Genomic DNA, 26,737 nt, shown 5'->3' on the forward strand with positions numbered 1-26,737 from the left:
CGGAATTTTATCAAGACATATCTGATTGTATGTTTCAGATTCACTCCTTTCACAGGCTACTGCCAACTGAAAAAGATGGGTGGATGTTATTAAGAACGATTGGAATACGAGGGGACTTGAAATTCTATACTCAGATTGGAATTCTAAGTATCAGAACGGTAAACCCTGAAACTTACGACGTGGAGTTTCGGAATTGTATCCTGTCCATTAAAGGGATAATTTATTATTATTTAACGAAACGGAAAGATTTTTAAACCTTTTGACAACGTGATATTCAAAAGGTGCGTTCGGATTGTATTACAAGATTCTTTTTTTCGATAATTCGCCGACTCGACAGATTATGTGTTACTATTTTCGGAGATGGTGAACATCTTCAGATGTTTATCCTGCTATTCACATAGGCTTAAAACATTGTCATCTGACAAGGTGCTCGCGGGTACGTTTGATTCCATTTGAAATATTTGTGCTGATCTACTTTCGCCGGAAGGAACGTTTTGTGATTGAAAAGAAATCAATATGGGATTACAGAGACGAGAAATAACGAATTGTCTACAGGACCCCCTACAATACAAGTTATGTTCCCGCCATGTATGTGTGGAAGTCGACAATCCTTGTCGTAAGTACAATTCATATTTTAAATCAATGAAACCTTTTTTATAAATGAATATTACACCTATTACACTTAAAAATTAAATTCCCCCACCGACACAGACTCACCAAGGTGAATTCATATCCCAAGTATAAAGTTTGTGTACAAGATAGGGCCCGGACAAGCTTCCCCTTTGATGTAGGTCAAAGGCAAATTGAAAGTCAGAGTGACCTACTTTAGATACGCGACACACCATTACAAGGTGACCTCATATTTCAAGCGTTAGTTGTGTAGAAAAAAGGGGCCTGACAAGATAGTGGAAAGACGGCCGAATGGAAAGAAGGACAAACACGATGTAAAACTATAGTCTCCTTCGGCTCCAGAGGGGGGAACTATTAACATCTGTAAATACATATTTGACGAATACGTAAAGTAAATAATAAATAAATTGTAATTTAAGTATGTGTCACTTACATTTAGTGTATAGGATGTGAAGCTTTCAGACAAACTTATTGCACTGTACTACCCGTTCACCCGGAACACGGTTAATAATTGCGGGTGTGTATTTCATTCAAGTTTGTATGGTGTAATTTTCAGTACACATCTCACTTTTCACAAAGGTACTTAAACATAAGGACTAAAGAAGTGCGCGTGAAAGTCATACTTTCACAACATACAATATACATCTTTGTTTTTCAGAAACTGATATTTCTGTTACTGTGAGGTTGTATAAGACGTTTCGGTCATCGCTGTGTCAACAATGATTAAGAATTCCATCACAAGGATACAGTAATAAAATAAGAAATAAATAAGGCTTTGGTCCAAAATTAGACATCATACAGTCAGGTGATCGGAAGTCTGTTAATTAGACATCATACAGTCAGGTGATCGGAAGTCTGTTAATTAGACATCATACTGTCAGGTGATTGGAAGTCTGTTAATTAGACATCATACTGTCGGTTAATTAGACATCATACAGTCAGGTGATCGGAAGTCTGTTAATTACACATCATACAGTCAGGTGATTGGATGTCTGTTAATTAGACATCATACAGTCAGGTGATCGGAAGTCGGTTAATTAGACATCATACAGTCAGGTGATCGGAAGTCTGTTAATTACACATCATACAGTCAGGTGATCGGAAGTCTGTTAATTAGACATCATACTGTCAGGTGATTGGAAGTCTGTTAATTAGACATCATACTGTCGGTTAATTAGACATTATACAGTCAGGTGATCGGAAGTCTGTTAATTACACATCATACAGTCAGGTGATTGGATGTCTGTTAATTAGACATCATACAGTCAGGTGATCGGAAGTCTGTTAATTACACATCATACAGTAAGGTGATTGGATGTCTGTTGATTAGACATCATACAGTCAGGTGATCGGAAGTCTGTTAATTAGACATCATACAGTCAGGTGATCGGAATTCGGTTAATTACACATCATACAGTCAGGTGATCGGAAGTCTGTTAATTACACATCCTACAGTCAGGTGATCGGAAGTCTGTTAATTACACATCATACAGTCAGGTGGTGTTAATTACACATCATACAGTCAGGTGATCGGAAGTCTGTTAATTAGACATCATACAGTCAGTTTAACAGACATCATACAGTCAGGTGATCGGAAGTCTGTTAATTAGACATCATACAGTCAGGTGATCGGAAGTCTGTTAATTACACATCATACAGTCAGGTGATCGGAAGTCTGTTAATTAGACATCATACAGTCAGGTGATCGGAAGTCGGTTAATTATACATCATACAGTCAGGTGATCGGAAGTCTGTTAATTACACATCCTACAGTCAGGTGATCGGAAGTCTGTTAATTACACATCATACAGTCAGGTGATCGGAAGTCTGTTAATTACACATCCTACAGTCAGGTGATCGGAAGTCTGTTAATTACACATCATACAGTCAGGTGATCGGAAGTCTGTTAATTACACATCCTACAGTCAGGTGATCGGAAGTCGGTTAATTATACATCATACAGTCAGGTGATCGGAAGTCTGTTAATTACACATCCTACAGTCAGGTGATCGGAAGTCTGTTAATTACACATCATACAGTCAGGTGATTGGAAGTCTGTTAATTACACATCATACAGTCAGGTGATCGGAAGTCTGTTAATTACATCATACATGTCAGGTGTCGGAAGTCTGTTAATTACACATCATCGGAAGTCTACAGTCAGGTGATTGGAAGTACAGTCAGGTGATTAATTAATTACACATCATACAGTCAGGTGATCGGAAGTCTGTTAATTACACATCACAGTCAGGTGATCGGAAGTCTGTTAATTACACATCATACAGTCAGGTGATCATCATACAGTCAGGTGATCGGAAGTCTGTTAATTACACATCATACAGTAAGGTGATTGGATGTCTTTTAATTAGACATCATACTGTCAGGTGATTGGAAGTCTTTTAATTAGACACCATACAGTCAGGTGATTGGATGTCTGTTAATTAGACATCATACTGTCAGGTGATTGGAAGTCTGTTAATTAGACACCATACAGTCAGGTGGTCGGAAGTCTGTTAATTAGACATCATACAGTCAGGTGATCGAAAGTCGGTTAATTACACATCATACAGTCAGGTGATCGGAAGTCTGTTAATTAGACATCATACAGTCAGGTGATCGGAAGTCGGTTAATTAGACATCATACAGTCAGGTGATTGGAAATCGGTTGATATCGATTACGTTATGGACCGATTAAATTTTGACATAAATGACACCAAATGTTGGACGAAATCAAATTTCGTTGAATATAAGTATGAAATGTATATACATCTACCAGCTGATAGTATAAATAAGCTTGACACCATACTTGTTACGGTTTCATATCTGCTGTTTACGTGACATACAGGTAGATCACTGGAATGTTCAACCACAATGAAGATTGATGGTAACCGTATTTAATACCGGAAGCATATTAACTTCGATCGGAAGTCAGACAAACGGAATGTGTAAAATTTGTTTGTATCAGTTCTGACCTACCATGTATACCACGGGAATGTCGATCGTTCTGTAACAGTCACAACATTACTGGTGACAGTAATCCCTTGTGTTCCATCAGACTGTTTCCTAGGTCATTATTTCATAGTATGAGAAATATCCTCCCAGTATTCCATACAAATTTCTCGGAGCAGTTTCTTTTCATCCATAATGTAAAATTCAATACCAAATGTTTTCTTTTCCTTTTGAAAGCAGTTAAAATCTCCTTCGCCTGATGTTGAGGTGTCCTTATATTTCATAACATGGTTATGTCTTACCAGACTGGCCACGAAAATAAATCTATACTTTGAAGAAAATCTTTTGTTCTTGCTATGACGTCTAATCTGTCTTTCTGCCATGTATTAAATGTGGTTAGTTTGTAAAGCCTGTGAAATTTTTGTAGATGATTTTCTGATGAATAAGCCTGTTGTGGTTTCTTTGAAGTTTTTTCACTAGGAAAAAAGGCAGACTTTTTTCACAGGACTGAACAGTCTCCATTTAAGAATTCTGAAAAGAAAACGATGAAACATCTGAACTTTCGTGTTGATATGGAACTCTCCAAGTGAAAGTTTGTAGATACTTGTTAAAGTTTTTCGTTTTTATCCCAGTAAAATGAATGTTCTTCTGAAATGTGATATTTTCCCAACTCCACCCTTAACATCTGGTAAAACAGCTTTACTTTATCTGATAGGGTCCTTTAGACTCTGTTGCACTTCTTTTTGAGTAAATTAAGTACATTATGGCCAAAAGAAACCACTTTTATCTGACAACTGTTTGTAAATGAGTGTAGCGCTTTAGACTCATTTTAATGATACACTTATTGTACGTGTCAATATCAACCATTACTCTATGTCGTTAATTGAAAAGACCATCACATATAACTAGGGTCACTGTTTCCTTCTATAAACAGGATAAACCGGGATTGCTCTACCCACAGACAATACTATCAGCGTGTGGCTGTAAAGAACGATAACTCTGGATAAAAAAATTATCAAAGGTTTAATCAGCACGTTTCAACGATTAATTAATTCACTTCAAGTATTCCTCATTAAAAAGTTCATAGTTTAACTCAATCGGTAGGTTTGTGAATTCAGTCACGTATCAATAAATACATAAAGTTCTTTTTTTGTTCATGGATTCTATTTAAAAAATCGATCACTCTAACTACATGTTCATGAGCATATAGATTCACTTCACACAGTAAACATCGTATTCACGACCAGATGAATCTGGAATATCTCATGCCATCTCATTAGGTATTTCTTATCAAATACAACGACAGGTAAACTGTGATGATAATTAATTATGCAGAATTAAAGCTAGGCACTTGTTTTATTAGCATTAATTTAAATAGGTTGGAATAAGTAATAAGTATTGAATGGCATGTTATTTCCTCTATTGAGAATACACTGTGATTGTTAATGTGGACGCGTTTGAAGGCAACATGCCACGTTACATGAACGTATTTCACAAAATATTATAAATAAGTAGTTATTGATTGTACACTCTTTAACGAATTTGAGTTTTATATAAAATTCTAAACAGGTACGAATGAATTTAACACAATCAATTTCACAACGGAAGATATTTATTTCTAACAAGCTGGTAATACGTGAGATAAATTTTTATTCTTAATATCGCATACTTCAATACGTCACTGTCCATCACACTGCGCTAGTATTATTTTATATTTAGCTCTAATGTAGAGTCAAAACTCTTCTCACTTCCTCGTCACGGATGACGTCACAACTGCAGCAGATCAACGGTTTCATTCCGGTCGCGAAACCCATTAACATAATTTCATGACCATTTATTGAAGTTTGAAGTACGGCAATGACAGAATATAATTAAGATTGATTGGTCTGGTACACATACAATCATACATACCTAGATGAATGTGATATAAGGTATTGGAGGAGATGCCTATCAACTTTACGGTGACGATATTAAACCAGAAAGTGGTGTGTCAGATGATATTTGATATGGATACTGAACACAGATTTCATATCCATTTTAATTTCAGTAGGATATGTATATATATATTTATATTTCGGAAGGACATAGATGATCAGTGAAGTAATAACAACAGTACAGACAAGCGAATTATCAAAATTTCGAGGCAATCTGCCCCTTTATCAAGACAGAAATATTACGAAAATTACACCATATACATAGAACATAAAACAAATACAAAGTTATAGAGTTAAATCGAGAGCGGTGACGTAAATCTAGGTGTCTCAATAATCCCTTCGGTCGATGGACGCCGAAGGCCCTTTATAGCGGACAGAAAACCATCTTAAGTTGTTATGTGAAGACATTTTGTCATGTCTTTGTGGCGGTTTTTTGTTAACCCCAAATTGCCTTTTTATTATAACTACTGAAAAAATAAATCTTTTGTTCATTTTATGGTGTTTGTAACTGCAAAAATAAATCTACAGAGCAGATATTGTTACATTGATTTATGAATTTTAATTCCTGTACTGGAAATCAACTATAAGTAACTATAAGTAAGTAAGTAAGTAAGATATGTTTTTAATTTCATAAATAAATACAAAGTCACTCTCTGTAAGGGTGGCCTTTTTCATTCATATTCATTGTTGTGTCGTTTCTTGTCGTAGTATACATATACATCAAAATGTTTTATTTAAATGTCGGTACGTTGTGCACAGTAGCCACTGAGCGTATGAACATATAGTAATCTATGTCCTATCACAAATACATTTGAGATAACATAGGCTACTATATAGAACTCTACAGAATTACATTTTTGGACGAAAATGCTTTAATACTTCAAAATAACTTCCCGTCAACAAAACCATATATAACAAACACTTATTTGATGTGAGACTTTGTCCGATGCCTGCTGGTACAAGGTATAAAGACGCACTTGGCATTGTCAACTGTCGCTTACAGTAACCGGGATCGACACCAAACTATCATGTATTGTTTACGAAAACAAAGCGCGATCAATATGCAGTAAATAAAACCAACTATTAGTTCGTAAATCAAAATCAGAATTACAGCATTTTTTTTTGCATTGTAACTTTATCGATTTTGAGTATTAATTCGGGATGATTTCTGCTCCGAACTCATTGGTATAGATTTGTACAAGATTCCTGTAAGCTGGAATGTCTGTGATAGTGAGGTTGGTTTATCGTCCCCATGACTCTTCCAGGCTTTGTCCAATCGCCTGGGGTCGATTCTCTGGCGACATGTCCGACAGTCTGTTTTAACGTGACCTATAAATATACAAGTAGGTCACGGTTTACACACGTAAACAGATACAAATCCTCGATACCCCGGGTGTTACAATCACTTTCGTTCTCTGCACCCCAGGGATATGTCATGGCCAAACTGAAGACGCCATGTGTGACACCTTGTGGACAAGTCGAAAAGACTAGTTTGATCCTTTGATGTACATCAAACGAATCTCAAGGTCACATAACAATATATTGTAGTAATACAATATACTGTAGGGATATTTCGAAGTTGGGTGTCACTCCTTCATAATCTTCAAGAGGAGCGTATCAGCCTGTGATTGGTCATTTTTTTTGTCCTTGAACCAATCAAATTACTTATCTTGTGCCTTTGATTTTGCCATGGCATGTCCGAGGGTTGCAGGGTATCAGAGACGTATATATCACATGTGCTATATATGTCTCTGAGGGTATCGAGGGTACCAGATACAGGACGAGAAACAAACAAACAAACAAACAAGATTAAACATTTTCTCATATCAGGGAAAATATCATTTTGAGGTAACAGCTAAACACATATGCCACATGCATTTCCCGGGTCCGAGACGTCATCCATTATGGAGTTGGAGGAGTTTATCAGATAGCGTATTATTAGTGTCAGGTCAATGGTTTTAATACCTGTACGTTGAACTTCGGTAATCTTAGTTTCTATTACTGTAACTGTGTACGAGTTTTCTCTCAGCTGTGATAAGCGTTAGAGTCGGAGTATGGCAGACAAAGCAAGCTTCACCAGATAACATTATGTCATATCATAACATGTACGTGTCCGGTCCCTGTTAGTATTGGTTAGCAGACAGGGGCTTGATAACCCCTGATGTGATGTGAATCAAATGAACGAAGAGTTGGTGCTACCAAATGTTTCTCTACCCTCAGAACATACATGTTTTTAAACAATTGTCTAATCTCATAATCCTTTACACTCCCTACAGCATGCAAAGAGAATTTCAGAAATGTCAGTTCTCGATTTTCACGATCTTGTGCTATCATTGCGTTTGAACCCACTGCTCGCATATCACGTGATGCCTTAGACTGAAAACGAACATTTTTTTATTCAACAGCATGTCTTGCAGACGAGTACCAGTGCACGGACGGTAGCTGTATCCCCCATATGTCCATGTGTGACGGACACAAGGACTGTCTGGACGGACGAGACGAAGCCCGCTGTGTCGGTAAGAACATTTAAAACTGATAATTGATAATATGTTTGATGTCGAAAACAACGGCATGCTACGTAGGATATCGGCAGTGTTTTCTGAATAATTGACGGCGAAGGATATACATATATATATATATATTTTTTTTTTTAAAAAGCATGTAAACATTCTTGTCAGATCCTTTTCTGATGTTCACGCCAGTCTGGTATAAAAAAAATGGGATGCTGAATGACGGTAACAAATCTTCTAATAACTGATTATGCACAAGAACAACCAGCAAATGTTGGTGATAATGTAGAAATATATTTCAGAAAATTGATGGATGATTTATGGGTTTAATACTATAATCTTTCGTTGTAAAGGGTGAGTAACACTTTAATATCGATTTCTAGTGTTCACGCGTCAGCGGGCGTTTTATTTGATGAGTAAGTCACGCCGTGCAGATTCTGTGTTAGGTTACACATGTCGCCGTTGACTAGGTTTTATCCTCTGCACACATAATAATACATAACATCTGCAACATTGTGAGATATTCAGGGGAAAATACGACCGGAATATAGCTTGATTTGGTACGTATCATATTAGTTAAATATATTTTGAGATAATCTGCTGGAGGCGTTGTTGTAAATACGTTTAACGATATTGTACAAAACATCTTTAATTATTCAATCAATTGATGTGACATTTTCTTATGAACTCTTCAGTCATACAATATCTTACTTTCAGTCGAGAGTATAGACACGAACGCCTTACCCATGTCACTCATTCTCGGAATCATCGCTGGCTTCATCTTCCTTCTTAGTATCATCGGCCTTATCATCTTGTTTTTAATCTGGCAACGAAATCGGCGACGAAATCATTCTAGATCTGGTAAGAAATTAATTCTATGATTAAAATATCAGTATATCAATATATTCCGGAACTGAAAATTATTGTGGTGAAATGAGGCAAACGCTAGAGGGAATCCGAACACACATAAGTCCTTAATCCTAATGTTAAGTTGATTACTATTCACTTTTTTTTTAAATTGAAAAGGAAACGATTGCATGTATGACATCCAGATAAAGCATAGATAATATGTTTCCAGTGGGTTGGCTGTTACGTTTGTAGATTTAGTAAAACTTTTTATGTGTCAATTGACAAATTTCCCGTTGCTTCCTAAAAACGTTCAAACTACATCTTAAGTTCAAAATTAAATCACGTTCATTTTATTTTTGTAGGTAACGAACCATTAAAACTTGAATCCAATGACTCGGAGATGACGCCCCAAAAACTGTGTTTACATCACGACAATCACCCTTTAATGCCAAATAAGGACATCATTCATCCTCTGATTGACCAAGAGTGTCGGATTGTGAAAGAAGACATAGGCAAAAAAATTTCCAAAACCGTAAACGAAAATCCACCGCCAATCACGCGTAGAAGCATGCTTCTGTATCAGCCTTTCGAGCAGAAGTGTAGCTACAACATGTTTTCGTCACTAGACATAGACTTTGGGGAGGAACTTTTGTGTACATCGACCCCTAAACAGGGCAAAAGAGGACAGCTCCGACCAATCATAAAGCTCGACACATCTCCAATAAAGGATACGTCAAAAGGAGACTTATCAAAGGCATTAAACCTGTCTATGTTCGCCTCCATCACGTGACTCTGACGTATTCATTAGATGTGTTGTTTCAATACGATACAATGAATGGCACAGATGGTGACGTCACTGATCTTCTGGTGTTGATAGATTGCCTGTGATCAGAGGATTATGTCTGGTGCAAATGCTGTTTCTAAATTCTTATTGCCAACTTTACCACTTGATTGTCACCATCGGTAGACAATAAAGACCTCATGGACCAGGCAATATGCCGTGCAGTCTGGGTGCAAAATAAGAAGGATTTCGTTGGACACGAGGTGAAATATCCTACGATAGATACATATTTCGGTACTGTGCTGAACATGGGAACAGTTTTCAGTTTTTCGTGAGGCTATGAAAAGTCACGTATAACTTTACATCATATGTGTATATAATGTCGACACAAATATGATGAAAACTTTTACACAAAGCTGCCTTAAATCTCTTAACACTCATATTACGCGTTTTTTCAATTTCTCTAGTTTTTATGATCCACGAAATTTTCAGGGAAAGTATATAGTCGCCGACTCGTCCCTCCGTCAGTCCTGTCGTGTCCGGAACAGGACTTTGCCCCACAGTAAAGCAAGGATTAGGAAACTTGGTGTATACATTGATCATAAAAAGACGATTTGCATTGTACCAACGTTAGGGCCTGCAACCCCTTAATTGCAAAGTTATTGTCCTTTGTAAACAAAATTTGTCCGGGGCATTACTTCGCTGATTATTGATGACTTCTTGTCTTCAGATAAAACGAAATTTATTGACTACGTCTATCGCATATAGCCATCAGTACTGGATATCATAGTTACGACAGACTCTTTTACATCAGCTGCTTATCTCGATTTTCCCTACAACGAAACCAACATGGACAGCTTTCTATCAAGTTTTATAATAAATGAGATTATTTCAATTTCCTTATCGTGAATTTTCCATTTCTGGGTAGCAATAATCCTGCATCTCCAACCCTATGGTATTTACATGTCACCGTTGATTCGATATTCAAGGGCCTTTTCCAATGATCACGATTTTCGTGCAAGAAGCCGTCAACTGACTGACAAACTCGTAACACAAGGGTTCAAAAGATGCAGGTTGATGAAAATATTTGGGAAGTTTTATAGTCGCCGCAGCAGTCTCATTGAGAAATGTTCTATTTCTTTGTGATTTCTTTGTGTGACATGAAGCTTGACATATTTGATACTCATTGGCTTGCCTGTTGGTTCCGTTGTCGTACACCTTGTTCTCATTTGAGAACGCGACATTACTTACTTTAATTGACCAAGGTTTATATGGCGGGAGTCGTCGATGAAGTAGAAGACGCTTACTCTTCCGGTCTTCCTGATCTTATTCTCCTTGTCCTTTTCCAGGAGTCAGCGCGTAAATCTTGCTGGTGTTCATATTTTGCCTTAGTTTTTATTGAATTTGAGTGTTTTGGATTATGTTGACATGTTGGTATTTTCTTGATGTTTTTTGCCTGCATTTAAATTAGGATGGGGAAATAAGATATATACATCATTGATACAAATGCAGTGTGAAGTGGAGCAAAATCTGGGCCAATGACCCTTCCTGATCAATTACAGAGTTATTACCCTTTGTTAAAATTCTGTGTTTTATGAGCATAGCTTTGCTTGTATTAAAACTATAATAATGAAACTTGGTTTATCTATTGGTCATACTAAAAGAATGTGCTGTTTACCAAATTCTTATTTACAAATACTTCATTACAGATTTATTGCTCTTTGTTAAGTTTTGTGGTCAGTAAAGTCGTTTTCGGGGAGCATTCACCAGTTTCACTGTTCATGATAAGATTGCAGCAATATCATGACTTAATTTTCCATCGATGATGTGTCGTTGAATGTGTGTGTTGTTACCACCTGTAGCGACATCTGGTCAATGCTCTTCGGTGGCGACCTCTATTCATACAAATGTAACATACAGCTGGTTCCTGAATTTATGTGACTGTAACTGGTATTATCGGGTTACTTTTCATTTGTATATGAAAATAAATTAAATTATTTTTACATTTATTGATTTTTTTTTATTTATGTACCGATACAACTTCACGCAATCACACTGGAGTTCAAAAGTGTTATCATCCGGTGAAATTTCCTCAAAACAAGGGACACAGTGGCCTTAAGGCTACATGTTGTGACATGTAATGTAACATTGCTGTTGAGAATGGCCACAACTACAATACTCTCCAGCGAGGACATATCGATACATATCAAACACCATCTGAATTGTCTTATAAGCTGAACGATGACTGGGTATCCATGGAACTGGAGAGAACTGCCAAGCCTTACTTAATTTGATCTCTTGATCCTTTGAGTCTCAAGAGTCCATCGGTGTAAAATGTGAATAACATTACCCTGCCATCCATTGTCAGTAATTCTACTCGAAATTGAGTATACTCAAAACGTTAGCTACCAGCAGAAACTAAATACTCGTTATGTACTTGCTCAGAAGGAATACAAGCTCCTGGGACCATACAACTCACAGTTCTGGCGAATACTCTTACATTTCTGAAGATTATTTAACGTCACGATATTTGCCTCTGAAGATGTTTTTCTTTGAAAAAAGTACATTTGCACCTCTCTGTCCCCGCCCCTCCATAAGGCTCAAACAAGTTTTCATACAGGACTCCCTTTTGGCCCCGCTCCTCCATGGGGCTCAAACAAGCTTTCATATAGGACTCCCTTTTGGCCCCGCCCCTCCATCGGGCTCCCTTTTGGCCCCGCTCCTCCATGGGGCTCAAACAAGCTTTCATATCGGACTACCATCAAACTACCACCCCACACAGACAAGTCTAACCATGTTTGATACAGGTCTAACACCAAACTACCACCCCACACAGACAAGTCTAACCATGTTTGATACAGGTCTAACATCAAACTACCACCCCACACAGATAAGTCTAATCATGTTTGATACAGGTCTAACATCAAACTACCACCCCACACAGACAAGTCTAACCATGTTTGATACAGGTCTAACACCAAACTACCACCCCACACAGACAAGTCTAACCATGTTTGATATAGGTCTAACATCAAACTACCACCCCACACAGACAAGTCTAACCATGTTTGATACAGGTCTAACATCAAACTACCACCCCACACAGACAAGTCTAACCATGTTTGATACAGGTCTAACATCAAACTACCACCCCACACAGACACACATGTTTGATACAGGTCTAACATCAAACTACCACCCCACACAGACAAGTCTAACCATGTTTGATACAGGTCTAACATCAAACTACCACCCCACACAGACAAGTCTAACCATGTTTGATACAGGTCTAACATCAAACTACCACCCCACACAGACAAGTCTAACCATGTTTGATACAGGTCTAACATCAAACTACCACCCCACACAGACAAGTCTAACCATGTTTGATACAGGTCTAACATCAAACTACCACCCCACACAGACAAGTCTAACCATGTTTGATACAGGTCTAACATCAAACTACCACCCCACACAGACAAGTCTAACCATGTTTGATACAGGTCTAACATCAAACTACCACCCCACACAGACAAGTCTAACCATGTTTGATACAGGTCTAACATCAAACTACCACCCCACACAGACAAGTCTAACCATGTTTGATACAGGTCTAACATCAAACTACCACCCCACACAGACAAGTCTAACCATGTTTGATACAGGTCTAACACCAAACTACCACCCCACACAGACAAGTCTAACCATGTTTGATACAGGTCTAACATCAAACTACCACCCCACACAGACAAGTCTAACCATGTTTGATACAGGTCTAACATCAAACTACCACCCCACACAGACAAGTCTAACCATGTTTTATACAGGTCTAACATCAAACTACCACCCCACACAGACAAGTCTAACCATGTTTGATACAGGTCTAACATCAAACTACCACCCCACACAGACAAGTCTAACCATGTTTGATACAGGTCTAACATCAAACTACCACCCCACACAGACAAGTCTAACCATGTTTGATACAGGTCTAACATCAAACTACCACCCCACACAGACAAGTCTAACCATGTTTTATACAGGTCTAACATCAAACTACCACCCCACACAGACAAGTCTAACCATGTTTTATACAGGTCTAACATCAAACTACCACCCCACACAGACAAGTCTAATCATGTTTGATACAGGTCTAACACCAAACTACCACCCCACACAGACAAGTCTAACCATGTTTGATACAGGTCTAACATCAAACTACCACCCCACACAGACAAGTCTAACCATGTTTGATACAGGTCTAACATCAAACTACCACCCCACACAGACAAGTCTAACCATGTTTGATACAGGTCTAACACCAAACTACCACCCCACACAGACAAGTCTAATCATGTTTGATACAGGTCTAACACCAAACTACCACCCCACACAGATAAGTCTAATCATGTTTGATACAGGTCTAACATCAAACTACCACCCCACACAGACAAGTCTAATCATGTTTGATGCAGGTCTAACATCAAACTACCACCCCACACAGACAAGTCTAACCATGTTTGATACAGGTCTAACATCAAACTACCACCCCACACAGACAAGTCTAACCATGTTTTATACAGGTCTAACATCAAACTACCACCCCACACAGACAAGTCTAACCATGTTTGATACAGGTCTAACATCAAACTACCACCCCACACAGACAAGTCTAATCATGTTTGATACAGGTCTAACACCAAACTACCACCCCACACAGATAAGTCTAATCATGTTTGATACAGGTCTAACATCAAACTACCACCCCACACAGACAAGTCTAATCATGTTTGATGCAGGTCTAACATCAAACTACCACCCCACACAGACAAGTCTAACCATGTTTGATACAGGTCTAACATCAAACTACCACCCCACACAGACAAGTCTAACCATGTTTTATACAGGTCTAACATCAAACTACCAGCCCACACAGACAAGTCTAACCATGTTTGATGCAGGTCTAACACCAAACTACCACCCCACACAGACAAGTCTAACCATGTTTGATACAGGTCTAACATCAAACTACCACCCCACACAGACAAGTCTAACCATGTTTTATACAGGTCTAACACCAAACTACCACCCCACACAGACAAGTCTAACCATGTTTTATACAGGTCTAACATCAAACTACCACCCCACACAGACAAGTCTAACCATGTTTGATACAGGTCTAACACCAAACTACCACCCCACACAGACAAGTCTAACCATGTTTGATACAGGTCTAACACCAAACTACCACCCCACACAGACAAGTCTAATCATGTTTTATACAGGTCTAACATCAAACTACCACCCCACACAGACAAGTCTAACCATGTTTTATACAGGTCTAACACCAAACTACCACCCCACACAGACAAGTCTAACCATGTTTTATACATGTCTAACATCAAACTACCACCCCACACAGACAAGTCTAACCATGTTTGATACAGGTCTAACATCAAACTACCACCCCACACAGACAAGTCTAACCATGTTTGATGCAGGTCTAACATCAAACTACCACCACACACAGATAAGTCTAACCATGTTTGATGCAGGTCTAACACCAAACTACCACCCCACACAGATAAGTCTAATCATGTTTGATACAGGTCTAACTTCAAACTACTATCCCACACAGACAAGTCTAACCATGTTTGATACAGGTCTAACATCAAACTACCAGCCCACACAGATAAGTCTAACCATGTTTGATGCAGGTCTAACATCAAACTACCACCCCACACAGATAAGTCTAACCATGTTTGATACAGGTCTAACATCAAACTACCACCCCACACAGACAAGTCTAACCATGTTTTATACAGGTCTAACATCAAACTACCACCCCACACAGACGAGTGTAACCATGTTTGATACAGATCTTACAAGTCTAACCATACCACCAATGAGCTTTGGACTATTATGAAATCTGCTCAGTGCTGCGACAATTTTTTTAGCGTTGGGCACGAGACTGGTCATTCAGAAAACACCTGCTGCGAAAATGACATGCAAGTGACATTTTTCTCATATATATTTATGTACAAAGTGTAAAACTTGAAGAAATTAGAATTCCTTTATGTTTTAAACATACCTTTTAGATGTGTTGTGACTGTAGCGTATACACGCACGAGAAATTGTACATGTTTGTCCCGTTGTGTGACCCGGTGTGGCCATTCAGATCTTACTGTACTCTTGTAGTGTCGATATCTCATTCTTTTCATGGGAATAAGAGAACATTTGTGAGCTCTTACAGCTAAAGAGAGTCTCGCCATAGTCATGTCTTAGTTTAAATTAAAACGTTGTGAGAATCATGAAAATAATTTGGGAGGGAAATTACTGTTTTCTGGTATAACAAAGAAACGTTTTGGTCATAAGCTGTATGAAGCCCCCAGTCCTATTAAGGTTAATGGGCGGGGTAATATCTGCTTTCTGTTATAACAAGAGACTTACAGTCCTAAGGGGTAAGGATAGTCCCCAGTTCTATATATAGGTTCATGGGCGGAATAATTACTGCTTTCTGTTATAACAAGAGACTTATAGTCCTAAGGGGTAAGGATAGTCCCCAGTTCTATATATAGGTTCATGGGCGGAATAATTACTGCTTTCTGTTATAACAAGAGACTTATAGTCCTAAGGGGTAAGGATAGCCCCCATTCCTATAAATAGGTTTAAGATTTAAGGGATCTGATAAAGTGTGACGTATATTTTTTTTTATATTTTATTTTTCAAAGCATTTTAAACATACAGATAAACAACCTTGCAGACCCCACACATCATAGGAATTGTACACCTCATGCATCTTATCATTGTACAGTCATCATCATCATCATCATCATCATCATCATCATCATCATCATCATCCCTTATACAATCAACAACATCATCTTGCTCGTCATCATCCCATGTACAATCATCATCATCATCATCATCATCATCATCATCATCATCATCATCATCTCATATATAAACATCATCATCATCCATTGTACAATCATCATCATGTCGTGTACAATCAGACAGCATAAATTTAAGGACGTGAGAAATGAAATGTTTGGAGGAAGAAAAAACCCCAACAACAACATTTCAGACAATTCTGTCTAGCAGAACCCGCCTAATCGAAGAGAAAAAAATCAGCCTGGGTCAGATCAGTGACATATATGTTACACGTCCCTGGTCAGACGGATGTCGTACGTCCGTTTGTGGTGTTCTTGATTTTATAACTGAAGTTCAATTTATTATATAAATGTGTCATCAATATGCCAAATTTCATTGAATATACAACGAACACATGAGGCTGGAATACTGTCTCTGGTGTGAATAGAAGATACAGAGTACCGTAGATATATGAAATATCTTTTGAAACTTCTGTCCTTTTTTAAGCTGACACATTAAGATGTGGATACATATCTTAATTTCCTGTGTGCCTATATATATATATATTGTAATTAAGCGGGCCGGGGATACAGTCGACCCCTCCCCCTCCCCCACCCCCTCCCCCACCCCCATCCCAACCTTAATCCCAATAATTACAAAACAAAACAAAAAATCAATTTAATCGTCATCAAACTCTTAAAATTTTCATCTTTTCGTCCAATGTGTGTTTTTTTTAGATAAATTTAAGAACCAGGTTTCCTGGGGCGCTTTATTGTTTCAGTAATACAGTGTACACCTGAGCTGTGCGTCGGGCACGTGCAAGAATTTTGCGTCTCAAGATCGTATTGACCAATGAAAACATTAAAGAAAAGGGACAACCAATGAGCTTGGATTATTATGAAATCTGCTCAGTGCTGCGACAAAATTTTAGCGTTGGGCACGAGACTGGTCATTCAGAAAACACCTGCTGCGACATGTAAGTGACACTTTTCTCCTACAGATTTATGTACTAAGTGTAAAACTTGAAGAAATAAGAATTCCTTTATGTTTTAAACATACCTTTTAGATGTATGTTGTGACTGTAGCGTATACACGCACGAGAAATTGTACATGTTTGTCCCTTTGTGTGACCCGGTGTGGCCATACAAATCTTACTGTACTCTTGTAGTGTCGATATCTCATTCTTTTCACGGGAATAAGAGAACATTTGTGAGCTCTTACAGCTAAAGAGAGTCTCGCCATAGTCATGTCGTAGTTTCAATTAAAACATTGTGAGAATCATGAAAATAATTTGGGAGGGAAATTACTGTTTTCTGGTATAACAAAGAAACGTTTTGGTCATAAGCTGTATGAAGCCCCCAGTCCTATAAAGGTTAATGGGCGGGATAATATCTGCTTTCTGTTATAACAAGAGAATTACAGTCCTAAGGGGTAAGGATAGTCCCCAGTTCTATATATAGGTTCATGGGCGGAATAATTACTGCTTTCTGTTATAACAAGAGACTTATAGTCCTAAGGGGTAAGGATAGTCCCCAGTTCTATATATAGGTTCATGGGCGGAATAATTACTGCTTTCTGTTATAACAAGAGACTTATAGTCCTAAGGGGTAAGGATAGCCCCCATTCCTATAAATAGGTTTAAGATTTAAGGGATCTGATAAAGTGTGACGTATATTTTTTTTTATATTTTATTTTTCAAAGCATTTTAAACATACAGATAAACAACCTTGCAGACCCCACACATCATAGGAATTGTACACCTCATGCATCTTATCATTGTACAGTCATCATCATCATCATCATCATCATCATCATCATCATCATCATCATCATCATCATCCCTTATACAATCAACAACATCATCTTGCTCGTCATCATCCCATGTACAATCATCATCATCATCTCTCATCATCATCATCATCATCATCATCATCATCATCATCATCATCTCATATATAAACATCATCATCATCCATTGTACAATCATCATCATGTCGTGTACAATCAGACAGCATAAATTTAAGGACGTGAGAAATGAAATGTTTGGAGGAAGAAAAAACCCCAACAACAACATTTCAGACAATTCTGTCTAGCAGAACCCGCCTAATCGAAGAGAAAAAAATCAGCCTGGGTCAGATCAGTGACATATATGTTACACGTCCCTGGTCAGACGGATGTCGCACGTCCGTTTGTGGTGTTCTTGATTTTATAACTGAAGTTCAATTTATTATATAAATGTGTCATCAATATGCCAAATTTCATTTAATATACAACGAACACATGAGGCTGGAATACTGTCTCTGGTGTGAATAGAAGATACAGAGTACCGTAGATATATGAAATATCTTTTGAAACTTCTGTCCTTTTTTAAGCTAACACATTAAGATGTGGATACATATCTTAATTTCCTGTGTGCCTATATATATATATATTGTAATTAAGCGGGCCGGGGATACAGTCGACCCCTCCCCCTCCCCCACCCCCTCCCCCACCCCCATCCCAACCTTAATCCCAATAATTACAAAACAAAACAAAAAATCAATTTAATCGTCATCAAACTCTTAAAATTTTCATCTTTTCGTCCAATGTGTGTTTTTTTTAGATAAATTTAAGAACCAGGTTTCCTGGGGCGCTTTATTGTTTCAGTAATACAGTGTACACCTGAGCTGTGCGTCGGGCACGTGCAAGAATTTTGCGTCTCAAGATCGTATTGACCAATGAAAACATTAAAGAAAAGGGACAACCAATGAGCTTGGATTATTATGAAATCTGCTCAGTGCTGCGACAAAATTTTAGCGTTGGGCACGAGACTGGTCATTCAGAAAACACCTGCTGCGACATGTAAGTGACACTTTTCTCCTACAGATTTATGTACTAAGTGTAAAACTTGAAGAAATAAGAATTCCTTTATGTTTTAAACATACCTTTTAGATGTATGTTGTGACTGTAGCGTATACACGCACGAGAAATTTTACATGTTTGTCCCTTTGTGTGACCCGGTGTGGCCATACAAATCTTACTGTACTCTTGTAGTGTCGATATCTCATTCTTTTCACGGGAATAAGAGAACATTTGTGAGCTCTTACAGCTAAAGAGAGTCTCGCCATAGTCATGTCGTAGTTTCAATTAAAACATTGTGAGAATCATGAAAATAATTTGGGAGGGAAATTACTGTTTTCTGGTATAACAAAGAAACGTTTTGGTCATAAGCTGTATGAAGCCCCCAGTCCTATAAAGGTTAATGGGCGGGATAATATCTGCTTTCTGTTATAACAAGAGAATTACAGTCCTAAGGGGTAAGGATAGTCCCCAGTCCTATATATAGGTTAATGGGCGGAATAATTACTGCTTTCTGTTATAACAAGGTTTGAATGTATTTGGACTGGATTTCAGAGCAATTCCAATAGTTTAATGTGTGGTCCCCATAGAAACTAAGTTTGAAAGTATGAGGTTTTTGAATTTTATTTTAATTGCATAATTTGGTGGATAAAGGGAGGTAATTTAGGTGCCCTTGTGGGTGAGAATTTCCGCTGTTTTCAGTAAGCATTGTTTGTGATGTATACACATGACATTTAAGAATATCTATTGTAATATCACTGTTAATTACTTTCGAGAAATGCGTCGTATGCTAATTTGAAGTTTTTGTGGGATTTCTAGCCTTCACTATGACATCACAGTGCATTGGTGAAGCCATCATAAGCAATTGATGACGTCGTAGTACTGATGACATCAGCCGTTACCATGACATCATAATATCAGACTATTATTTCTAACTCGGCAAGAGCAGGTTGATACATTTTTGACGGTGACCCTTGAGATTTCTTCTAATTCTCAATTATATGTATTGGTATACACATGACAACAGTTTATTTCTTTGGATGATGCAGAAAGTATGACTGTGTTTCTATGTGTCTCATTGTTTTACATGTACATGGAAAATATTACTAATACCTTATGTAATTACTGAACATTGTAAACAGATTGGTTATCTAATGTTTTTTTTTTGGGGGGGGGGGGGGGGCCTCTTGTTAAAGAGAAAACATCGATCAGTTGCTTTTTTTTTAAAAACTAAATCAGCTTCAGCATGAGGAACACAGGCTCAATTGGCATTTGGATTTCCAATTTTTTGCAGCCCTGTTTCTGACAAACTGGAATGATGGCATCAACTGAATGAAAGTGGAATTTTATTTGAAATGTGATGCCTGTAGTTTTGATAAAAATAATTTGAAGAGAAAAAAAATCGGAGATACTCCATGTGACATTTACCTAGGAGAATATGGGTGAATACCATGACCCTAAGGTCTCTGGAGAGGTAAAAATTAACTACTAGATTTTTGTTTTCAACATTTTATAAAATTTTGATTTCAAAAATATTTTACATATGGATCCTTGAATCCTAGTGTGGATGTACTAGACCTTACATGGCTGAAATGGTTGGATTTGAGTAACGTGGCTGTAGGTTGCAATGAGGTACATTTGTACCGAGTGTAGGTATGTTTTGACAAATTGAGTAATTGGTGGTCTGATAAAGGTGTTCAAATTTATCGCTATGAATGTGCAATAGTGTGAATGTTTTGTTGAAAAATCTTCTAAAATCATTCGTGTGTAATTTTTTTTTAAGATCTTTTGTCGAAATAATCACCATTGTGGTGGAGCATCACCAATTTCACCAAAACTGGTGGGTATTCAGTGTTTTTGTTGATAATCTAAAATATTAAATCCTCTCAGAATAATATTTTACAGCTGAATCCTGGGATGAGCTGACCTCGCATGGCTGTACTGGAGCTGTTGTAGCTGATAACCTCGCATGGCTGCCCTGGATTGGAGGAAGATGGCTGTAGGTTGCAGTGAGGTATATTTGTACTGTGTTTAGGTATGTTTTGATTAATTGAATAATTGGTGGCCTGACAAAAGTGTTCAATTTTATCGCGATGAATGTCAAATAGTGTGAATGTTTTGTTGAAAAATCTTCTAAAATCTTTTGTGTGTGATTTTTTAAAAAAAATTTTGTCGAAATAATCACCATGGTGGTGGAGCAGCACCAACTTCACCAAAACTGGTGGTTTATTCTTTGTTCTTAACCTGTTGTAGGAATGACTGGAAGCTAACTGGTCGGTCAGGTACATTTTTACCAAAATAGATGTACGTAGGTTCCCTGTTCTAAATCTGTTGTAGGAATGAAGTCTATATCGTGTGTCGGATTGAAGTTCTTACAAGGCTACATTCAGACCCTACTGGGAACTCTAGCAATCGGAGGACTGGACGAAGTTGGTTTTTTCATCAGGTGCGCTCAAACTGTGTACTTCTCCGACATCGCAAGTTCCTTCTGCAGGTAAATGTCCGAGAGTCGTATACAGATATTTCTCCGAACATGTGGGAATTTCAGTTGGCACGCATTCAGTGCAGAACTCGTTATTCCATACACACTCATCGGGTGAGAATGTTTTTGTATGTGGCTTAGCAGGGTTTTCTTGCTTTGAGGGGTTGTGAAACAGGAGTGGAATACGGTGCGACTCGGCTGATAGATCGACCGAGTTCATAATTCGATTGTGACGAGAGAAGGTATGGTGTTTGTTTGCGCCGAATTTGAGCTTTTTTCTGTACATGGTGTTTTCTTTCCCTGCGAACAGTGTTAAAGTTGATACAAGCAGCGGAGCTTTGTTTTCAACAGTAGGCGGCCTGCAAATCACAGGCATTCAATTTTTTTCCTATAGCGGCGTTCGGTTATGGCCGGTTTTACCCCCATCTTTGGTAAGACGATGTTGTTATGAATTAATCAAATATATTCACACTTCTCAGACATGTATATTGCAGGTCCAGCGACATCGAGAGGCCGACGTCACTGGAAGCTAACTGGTCGGTCAGGTACATTTTTACCAAAATAGAGATATGTTGGTTCTTCAAATAATAATTTGTCTCCTAAAAAGTAAAAAGAAATTTTTCATAAAACTTGATGTACAGTTACATCACCAGACGGAAATGTACAGTGCACTACGAAAACCACACAGTGACCCTGACCTCGAAGATAAAGAATATTGTGTTTTTGCCAAAGGATTCCTAAACTGTAAAGAATAGCTTCATATCAAACTTGATGTGTACTTGCCTCATCATAAGATGTGCAGTGCTTTACCAAAAAATTACTATAACCTTGACCTTGAGCTCAAAGGTCAAATGATATATATTTTTGTTGGAAAGGGAGACATAATCACTAGTTCTTGTCTTGATACATGAACCTTTTGAGCACTGAGTGAAATCAGTTGAAATGTACAGTATATTTTTTTGAGCACTCTGGCTTTCCTTCGCCATGAAAGTTTCAAAAGACCTTGGCTCTGAATAAGACATAAACATTACAAATGTCTATAAGAATAGATTTGGGTAAGAGTTACAGGTAGGCATTGCTGTCTACTGAGATCTTACTTGGTAATCCCATAATCTTTTTGTAGCAGACCTAAAAACACAGAACAGCTGGGAAATGCGTCACTGGCAGACCTAGAATTTGGAGCAGAAAAGAGCGGAGATGACGATGATGATGATTTGATGATGGAGAGTGTTGGTTTAGGAGTCCTGTTTCCATTTGACAAAGGATTCTACATGCATAATGTATATGGATAGGCTTACAGCACTAGCTCAAACCAAAATAGATGTAAAATGCAACATGAAAAATTGCAAAGAATCAGTAGAAATAATTCAATCCCAAAAAGGATCTGCTGTCTACCTCACATGGGTAAGTTCCTGCTGAGAAATTTTATAGTATTCAATCTAAGTACTAATAAATTATGTCTCCCATTTGATTGCAGGTGTATTAGTTTGTGGAAAGCTATCATTAAGGGGAAAATTAAAACAAAATATACTGTTATTAAGCTATATCTTTAATTGAGAAAGAAATTTATGAAACTCCTTTTCTAAAAAAAATCACGAATTGATAACTGATAGTGTACGCCTAATACTTGCCACATTCTTCAGGAAATATGGGGAGCTACTCTGCACCATTGTGTTAACAAACATAAGTGGGCTTTGGCTTATGGCAAATTCAGGCTTTGGTCATGCAGTCACGGACAAATAGCCGAAGCAGACCGAGACCAGGAATGGTTAGAAAAGGGAAGTGCAGCTCACAATGCACTCAGACGCATTGTATTGGATACTAGGTTTCTTCGTCAGGTGCCTTACTACTTGAACTTCAGGTAGGTTTACACTTCAAAACATTATGTGGTGTTTCAAAATAGCAAAAACTAAGTAGCAATAAATCACTTGCTCTAAAAATCAGAGTGCAGATCCACAATTTATGAAGCACACTCTTCAAATGAGATTTGTAATAATATATTTTTTCGCGCTAGCAAAAGGCGACATATACGTATGGTGATGTCGGCGTCTGCACTAAGGTTTTTTCACGATAACTTGAGTTCCCTTTGGCCGATCAACTTCAAACTCCTTACAGTGATTCCTCACGAAAAGTGCCTGCTTGGGATTGCTTTTAATGTTCAAAGGTCAACGGTCAATGACAAAGGTCAAGGTCAATGTTAGTATAAATAGATTTTTGTCCTAGGCACACCACACTTTTCTATGAAATTCTTGTTTATGTACATCTATTGTAAGAAATTTTGACCTGAAGTCATGGTTTGCAATTTGCACACTAATTTTTTTTCACTTCAGAGCTTGAAATTTGTATCGGCTTGTTTTGATGTATTGTGCCAAGCGATACTCGTATGTGCCACCTGTCTACCATGCCAGGATCCTTATGGCTGCTCTGGACTATAATGAAAATGTGGACAAAGACATAAAAAGAAATAAAGACGGCACAATAAGGTATCTTCTGATTTGATTTGCAGCTGTAGAACTTTGTGCCAGATGAAATTGAGCAAAATTTTACAATATTTAGAACAATGAGCCTTGTAATGCTATACATGCTATAAGATCTGGCAATCGGCAAGGACTCAGATCAGTATTGCACCAGCACTTCTGGAAAAGAAATTGATGTAGAATATAAAATACACTTTAATAGATTACATTGTGACATATGATAATGCTCTCTTGGTAAAGAGTTGTATTTTTTGAACAAGTGAAGATCACTTATCAGGGTAACACATATCTAAGTATTTAACTCAGTGTAGAGAAATGTACATGTTCACTGGGTTATGTCATAGAAGATGCATTTAAACTGAAGGACTAGAACAATAGAAAAATACAGTTCATCTCTGAACTTCAGGATTTAACATTACCAACCAACGGTATTACAATCTGTTCGCAGATACAAGAGAAATTTCAACAAAAAGTCTGGCAGGCGGGCTGTACATGCCGTCAAGGAATAGAAGTCGTACACTCATGTTGAAGGACTTGTAAAAACTGTAGTGGATAACCATTTGGCGGATCGAGTTGGGATGAAGGGAGGACCAACTATGGCACCAAAGGACCCCAGACAGGATGCGAAGACCATTGCTCCAGTACCACCTCCCCCAACATCTGAGCTCGTAAAGCAACAGAAAAATAGACTGAAGTAAATCTGATCTTGGCTTGTTTCATAACCCGGATTTGTGATATGATATAGTGGGATGTTCTGAAGACGTTTTTGATAAAGAATGAACATTGAGTTTTCTTAAAAACAGAATTATTAATAGTGTTCATGAACAGTTGTAAAATATGTTGATTTATTGTTTAATTTGTTCTTGCCTCAGTATTCTAGTTACATTAATTTTGTGACTTAGTTTGGCTGATTCCTGAAGGACAAATGAAACTATACTGTGCTGTGGCATCCATCTGTGTCAGTTTTGAGATCTTTATTCATCTCCAATAACACAGATACTTTTGCACATAACATGCTGTAATGGAGTCATTTCATGTTTGTTACCACAAAGAAATGACCTTCAATTGCTTTTTAGATGATTTAGGTCAAATTGTCTAAATTCCAAGTAACATTTTGACATTTTCACATTTTGAAAATCTGAAGACCCATGATATTTTTGTCTGTGGCATACTGGGATGCTATCAAATTTGAGCCAATGTATATATATATATATATATATATACTGTTTCAGCTTTTCCTTTTTACACTGCATTGCAGGTGAGCAATTAGAAACCATATGACAATGTTGGCCTTTTGTTTGTAAACACATTTGATGTTACTTTTATCCCCCGCGAAACACGTTTGCGGGGGTTATTTAATTGGGTCGAAACCGTTCATCTCAACTTCACAAAACTTCCTGCATATATAGTAAGTTGATGCCCTATTTGTGCCTTTTGCTAATGGCGACATTTCACTTTTTATATTTTTTCTGTTACCATGGAAACATAGAAAACACCAAAAGAGAGCTTTTCCGGGCTATAACTTCGAAATTCAGCTGCACAAAACTTTCTGTATATATTAAGTCATTGCCCTAGTTGTGCCGTTTGCTATTGTCGACATTTCACTTATTATATCTTTTTTTTGTTACCATGAAAACATAATCGGAAAACACCAAAAGAGGGCTTTTCTGGGCTATAATTTCCAAACTGTTCCACTCAACTTCACAAAACTTTCTGCACATATTAAGTGGTTGCCCTATTTGTGCCTTTTGCTATTGCCGTCATTTCACTTTATATATTTTTTTTTCTCAGTTTCCATGGAAACATAGTCAGATAAGTTGACATATCAGTTAAATGCCACTTAATTCTTAAAGTGTTACATATTTGATTGGTACGATGTGTCTAACAAATTAATGTCGATATACTGCAATGGAATTATTATCTCCCCTTCTGCCATATGCTGTTTATAACATCATGCTGTGGTTACCAAGGCATTATAATAATTGTATCGCCTGAACATAGCTGTTATGCCTGAAAACGATACTGAAACACATTTGTTGAGTTGATTCTATATTTTTCAATTATATCTCTATATGTATATCTATAATGTTGAAGTTGAGGAGATGCGAGTTTATTTTCTACTAGTGCTTTCACTGTAATAGACCTTCACCTGCAAAGTACTGATACATAAGTGTGTGAAGTCTCAAATTATTACAGTGCTATATATAGCATATTTGGGTTCCATACCAACACCTGTTTGCGGCATCTTGTTATTATATGTATTTTATACCAGATAGATCATGTGATATTAACTCATGTTTTTGTTTTCATTTTGTAAGTAATAAATTAAATCAATATCTCAATGAGTTACTGAAGACTGGTATATGGAGCAAACTCGTAGTGACTGTTGCTGTAAATTTTTTTATCAGGAAACG

At 37.5% G+C, this 26,737-nt stretch overlaps 1 protein-coding gene across 1 annotated transcript; it reads left to right on the top strand.

Annotated features, from left to right (window-relative positions):
• The first annotated feature begins 570 nt into the window (after nucleotides 1–570).
• On the top strand, nucleotides 571–9,942 carry LOC132561932 (uncharacterized). The gene is made up of 4 exons (XM_060226649.1): nucleotides 571–616; nucleotides 7,919–8,029; nucleotides 8,741–8,884; nucleotides 9,235–9,942. Exons 2-4 carry the CDS (start codon nucleotides 7,969–7,971, stop codon nucleotides 9,660–9,662), a joined length of 633 nt encoding a protein of 210 aa, XP_060082632.1. The 5' UTR covers nucleotides 571–616; nucleotides 7,919–7,968; the 3' UTR covers nucleotides 9,663–9,942.
• Nucleotides 9,943–26,737: the final 16,795 nt, after the last annotated feature.

This window comes from Ylistrum balloti, unplaced genomic scaffold (genome assembly GCF_031769215.1).
Source record: "Ylistrum balloti isolate Yb309-2 unplaced genomic scaffold, AGI_CSIRO_Ybal_v1 Utg371308, whole genome shotgun sequence".
Classification (NCBI taxonomy): Eukaryota; Metazoa; Mollusca; class Bivalvia; order Pectinida; family Pectinidae; genus Ylistrum; species Ylistrum balloti.